This window comes from Vicia villosa, linkage group LG3 (assembly GCF_029867415.1).
Source record: "Vicia villosa cultivar HV-30 ecotype Madison, WI linkage group LG3, Vvil1.0, whole genome shotgun sequence".
NCBI classification, from domain to species: Eukaryota; Viridiplantae; Streptophyta; class Magnoliopsida; order Fabales; family Fabaceae; genus Vicia; species Vicia villosa.
Window position 1 is genome coordinate 144,932,505 of NC_081182.1, and position 6,054 is coordinate 144,938,558.

Below are 6,054 nucleotides of genomic sequence, written 5' to 3' on the forward strand. Positions count from 1 at the left end.
AGAGCGCTTTTTCCAGAAAAGCGCTCTTATAGGGGGGGCCTACCAGAGCGCTTTTTTCCAGAAAAGCGCTCTTATAGGGGGGGTCTACCAGAGCGCTTTCAGAAGCGCTTTTGTTACCTACGCCAGCGCTGGCTTTCACAGCGCTTTTAAAGCCCAAAATAAGCGCTTTCGTAGGCCTTCCGTGTTATAGTGACTTAGCGCGTCTATAGGGTCTGGGGTTCGAATACCCCTCGCCCCAGACCTTCTGATTTTATTTATTTTTTCACACTTTTGCGGCTTGCTTTGTGTTATCTTGAACTGAAGGCATTATGTTATCACCATGCGCGTGTTGGTAAGTTGGTGTGTGTTTTTTGTAGTAATCAGAAGGGCGTGGGTTCAAGCCTTGGCCTCCACCAAACCATCTTTTTTATCACTAATTTCTTTTGATTTCTTCACAACTTTGGAAAATCACTAAAAATAGGAAAATCAATCTTTTTGACTTGTTCTTTTTTGTGTAGTTTCTTTAACTTGTTTATTTTCATATCATGTTTAAAAAACTCAAAAATATTTATTATTTCATCATTTAAAAATTAATCAAAACATGGCTTTTTATGTATTATAAAATCAACCAAAAAATTATTTTATTTTGAATATTTCTTCCAAGTAGCTTTGTATATTTTTATGAATATTTGTTTAGGGTAAGGATATCATGTCTTTGACTTTCTCATTTACCCCTAGACCAATTCTCTTTTAGAATTTGGTATTTAATCACTAAAATTAATTAGGTGTAGGTGTTAATTTCTAAACCCTAATTTTAAACCCTAATTTCAAAACCCTATGTTTAAAACCCTAATCCAAAAAGAAACATGTTGATATTTGCTTATCCATGAACGTGTTACTTTGTACATATACTTGTTGATTTCAATCCTTGTGTTTTGTACTTATTTGTTTATCTTAACCATTATCCTTTGTACACACTTGTTGATTTTTATCATTGTGTTTTGTACTTATCATCCATTGTATTATCTTTTGTATATACATTGTTTATCTAATCCACATGCATGAATTTCATATTCATAATCCATCATTCATTCATATATGAACCCATCCAAAGGAATGGGAATGGTATTGACTAAATTTGTCAAGGTACTCAAACTCTTTTCCTATCTCTTTTATCTTGTGCTTAAGTATTGTTAAAGCTTTTCACTTGTTTTATGGTTTTGTATTGTTAAAGCTTAACCAAACCCTTGTGTTTTTAAAACCTTGGTACTAAGAGAAGAATTATTCCCGGTGAAACTACTCTTAGTCCATTGACCTTGTATTGTTAAAACTCGGTCCTTTTTTATTGGTTTTGTATTGTTAAAGCTCAACCACCCCTTTGTTTTAAAACCTTGGTACTAAGAGAAGAATTATTCCTAGTGAAACTACTCTTAGTCCATTGACTCTGTATTGTTAAAGCTTAAACTTTTAAAATCTTGTTAAGTATTGTTAAAGCTTAACAACCCAAAAAGATTTTGGCCACATTGGCCCTTTTATTCTTCTTTTTACGAGGAACTACGAAAGCTCTGACTTCCCTTTTCTTTAAAAGGGGTATGTAGGCCTAAGATGCGATGTCTTATCGAGCTCACTTTCAAAAAACTTCTTTTCCCATCCTCACCCTCTATTTTAAACAAATTCACATATGTTTTTCAAAAAGATGTACACAAAAACAATAACATTTTCAAAGAGGTTCCCATGGATAGGAGGGGTGCTTAAAACCTTCCCGTTGTATAACAAACCCCCTTACCCAAATCTCTAATAAGTTTATTAGTTTTGATTTTCAAAACTTATGTGGGTTTCATTCGCTCTTTCTCCCATTCCTTTTTGGAAACAATAAAGCACGGTGGCGACTCTGTTTAAAACAAATGAGATAAGTCTTTCCCATGGCTTTAGTCTCACCAATTTCACCGCTACAGGTAGTTCTAAATGTAAAAGAGTAAGTATCAAAAGTAGGGTAGAATGAGTCTTCCTTAGTTAGTTCCTTGAGGGTAGTAAGACCTAAAAGTGGGAAAGACGAGAAAATTCCTTATTCAATTCCTTGAGGTTAGTATGACCCAAAATTAGGGAAGACGTGAGACTTCCTTAGTCAATTGCTTAAGGATAGCATGACCCAAAAATAGGGAAGACAAGAAACCTTCTTAATAACTTCAATGAGGACAACAAATTTGTTATACGTCTAAAGCGTTCTAAACACTAGTTGGGCAAGAAGAATGTTGAGAGGATACAACGGGGAAAAAATTTGTAGCTTCTTTTGTTCTACCTGACAAGTGTGATTTATATTGTCAGCCATCGCGTGCGATGTGAAGGTGTACGTGTTTCAATTATTTAATTTCCTTATAGTTGTTCATATGTGTAATGCTTTGAAACAAGATTAAGGATAGTAAACTCTTTAGATCTAAGTGGACCCATAGGATAGGGAAACTCCATTGATATTTAGTATCTCACCCTATTCCCGTTGTTTATTTTCTGATAAGTAGATATTGGCCAAAGGAATAGCAGCATGAACGTAGGACTTGGAAGACGTATTTCCCTTATTTTAGTTATGGTGTGTATTCTATTTCCATCCCTTATTTTAGGGATAATTGACATTTTCCCCCCTGCCATTAGGGCGAGTTTTGGTTTTCCCCCTATTAATTATTATTTTTGGATTACCCCCCTAAGCGTGTAAAAAATAGTGAAAACCCAGGGGGGTAAATCAAAAAAACAAGTTTACAGGGGGGTCCTAGGGGGGTAAATCATATAACTTTTCATATTTCAAGGGGGTAATCCAAAAAAAATAATTAATAGGGGGAAAAACCAAAACTCGCCCTAATGGCAGGGGTGTAACAGTTATTTATCCCCTTATTTTATTATACGCATACTATCATTAAAGTATGAAAAAATTATTGTAATCATGCATTTTGCGTATTGTTGTATTATGTTTCAGTACTTTTTACATATCGGGTAGTATTCTAGACACATAATACTTGGGTTGTTATACTCAACTACTAGCCTCTTAATACATATGGAAAATTCAACAATCAAATTGATATTTAGAAATATGTACAAATATCGTAATCTATAAGATTCATAGAATTATCACAATAATTTTTGGTTAATAAAAATATAACGATTGACTCAATTTATATTTATAAAATGAATCACTTATAAAAAATTTATTCAATTATATTGGGTTTTTTTATAAGGAATTCGTTTAAAAAAGGACTGTTATTAAATATTTTACTTATTACTTTAATGCAAAAAATTAAAATGTAACTTTACCGAAATAAATAGTGTTATTATCAACCTAATTTTGTTGGTCATGAAAATAAGGATCTTCTTAGCATGGATCTGACATCTTAACCATTGGTATTTGAAAAATTATTGAAATTAAGTTTGATCTATGAAAAGATGTCAAACATAATATTAGAACAACATGTATGAAAATAACTGTGTGTAACAGACTAGTAATTGAAGAACATAAATAACACTGGAATTGGTAACCCAATTTGGTTCAAAATCACCTACGTTTGAAGGGTGTTATCTCAATTAAAGGAAATTCACTCTTAATAGTCAGAAGTACAAATTGGTCTGATTTGAACTCTCCCAATTCATTGCCTCTTTTTCCAATGTTACCCTAAACTTAAATCTTGTCTCCCCTTGAATATGAGACACTTCTCACTTTCACTCGAGAATGCTCCCATGTTTTTAGTCAGTCACAAAGATGATAGATAAAATCCTAATATAATTGAAAAGAGAATTTGGTTAACTTAGAGTAATGCTTAGGAATAGAGTGTAGAAGCTACAAATACAAAGATTAAAGTAAAAGAAAAATCTCTTACAAATTAGACATTCTATCTTTAAGTTCAAGTATTCACAAAGGAGAATTAATTCTATTATAGCAAATCTCACTAGAGTTTTGATAAGAATTTTTCTGCCATCTTAATTGTGCACATAATCAAATCTTTATGTTGTTGATTTAGACCCTTGATTGATATAAATCATGAACAAATCAAAATACCAAAAGAAATATTTCTCATAAAATATTTAGTATAAATATATATATTCAATATAAACATGCACTTAAACAATCATATCTTTAGTTGTATAGAAAAAGAAACAAAGCGCATATGCATAAGATATACTTCAATCAACCTTGCACTCCAAGAAAACACACTGAGATATGATGTCTCAAACAATGTGACACATTTTACTAACATGTTTCTTTCCACATATCTTTATAAAGACAATTATGAGTCTTCATTGAAACAAAATCCAATAACATATTTCCTTGATATAAATAAGAATCCCAAAGCTTCGAGTAAAGGATTTAGAATATAATATTTACGTGATTAATATTATTGTATTAACTTTGCATTATGTTTCGGGAGAATTTTATTGATTAACTTTGAAAATAAAATATATTTTTAGCATTTTTCATTGAATTTTTTTTTATAAATGTTCGTATTAAGTTAAAATTCTGTGACAATTCCCTTAAAAAAGATTTATATATCTAATGTATAGCCGAGGAATGAAATACTATCAAAAGTAATTTGATGTTACTAAAGAATAATTGATGAATGAAATCACTCAAAAAAAACTTGATCTTAATTCTTTGTTTAGCTAAAAAGTTCCATGCCTTTTACTTCCCTCTCCTTTTTTTTTGTACTTTCAATTTTTATTTTTTTTTGCAAATTAGTGTGTTTTACTTGTAATGTTATTCAAACTTCTAAAAGCACACTTGATATTATAATTTAAAATATAATTATAGAAAAAAAACACAAATTTGCAATTATAATGGTGAATATACATGACACACAAACCAAATTATAAAATGTATTAAATTAAAATATGAAAAAAATTGAATACATTTTATTTTTCACCTGTCACATCGTAATCAGATATAAAGTGAGTATTTTTGTGTTCAGGTTCAACATGATCAACATTTCTAATGACACCACCAACACCTTTTAGATAACATCTTCTTCAACTTCTCGAATTCTTTCATTGATGGTGGGAACCATATAAAACTCATGCTTCTTTGAAAGAGCGGCTGTGATTAAAACGTCACCTGCAGTCATAACCTTTCCAATAATAACTCCGCCAAACACTTTCCCATAATTAGATGTGAGGAAAATGGAAAAAGAGGAATGAATACGTTCAAAGATGACTTCAGAAGGATTACGACCATAATTGGCAATGAAATAGGTTCCTGTTATAGATGTCATTTGAAAAGATTGGTCTGTTGTAAATGCAGGGGCTTGGGAAACTGAGTTGTGAAAAGTAATATTAGAGACAAGACCGACACCACCTAGGACTGTAATGTTAGATTGATGGCGTATAGCAACATTGATGAGAGAATCTACGACATCACGTCCAGCAGGGATTTTAATATGAATCATTTTCATAATGGTATCAGGATCTTCCTCATTCTTAATAGCATATTTGCATTTTTTATTGGAGCCTTGATTTCTTCCCACAGTTCTCTTAGAGGGAGGTATGGCATGATTCTCCCTTGGTTCTCTTTGAATATGAATATATTCCCCTAAAGATGGTGGTTGAGGTTGTGGGGGTGGCATCATAAATTTTTCATAGTTGTTGGTTCTGGTCGTGTTGGGGAAAGTTACCATGTTCCCTCTTTTTTCTCCCACTTCGACTGGTGTGGCTTGCCCTAGGGGTGTTTTCTTTGAGGATTCATTCTTCAACTTTTTGGATAAAAAGAACGGTGCAATTATGTCCTCTAACATTGTTGGAAACTTTAATCGTTAAGGAACAGATTAATAATATTTATAGTAGTCGTATAGAATGCGGAAGATGCAATTTAGAGATTCAAATACCAACCTCTCATTATTCATAAAAAAGTCAACAGTCAAAATGATATTTGGAAATATGTATAGATATCGTAATTTTTGAGATTCATAGAATTATCACAACAAATTTTGGTCAATAAAAATATAACATTCGACTCTATTTCTATTTATTCTACTAAATAAATAATTTATAGTAACAATTTAGTCAATAATATTCGGAATTTTAAAAGGAATTCGTTTAAAAAAT

At 31.6% G+C, this 6,054-nt stretch overlaps 1 protein-coding gene across 1 annotated transcript; it reads right to left on the reverse strand.

Annotated features, from left to right (window-relative positions):
- Window positions 1–4,967: 4,967 nt before the first annotated feature.
- LOC131659117 (AT-hook motif nuclear-localized protein 29-like) lies at window positions 4,968–5,744 on the reverse strand. The gene has a single exon (XM_058928352.1). It carries the CDS (start codon window positions 5,742–5,744, stop codon window positions 4,968–4,970), a length of 777 nt encoding a protein of 258 aa, XP_058784335.1.
- Between the last annotated feature and the right edge of the window lie 310 nt (window positions 5,745–6,054).

Excerpts from the sequence above, each read along its gene's own strand:
- LOC131659117 (XM_058928352.1), bottom strand. The coding sequence starts at position 5,744 with ATGTTAGAGGACATAATTGCACCGTTCTTTTTATCCAAAAAGTTGAAG.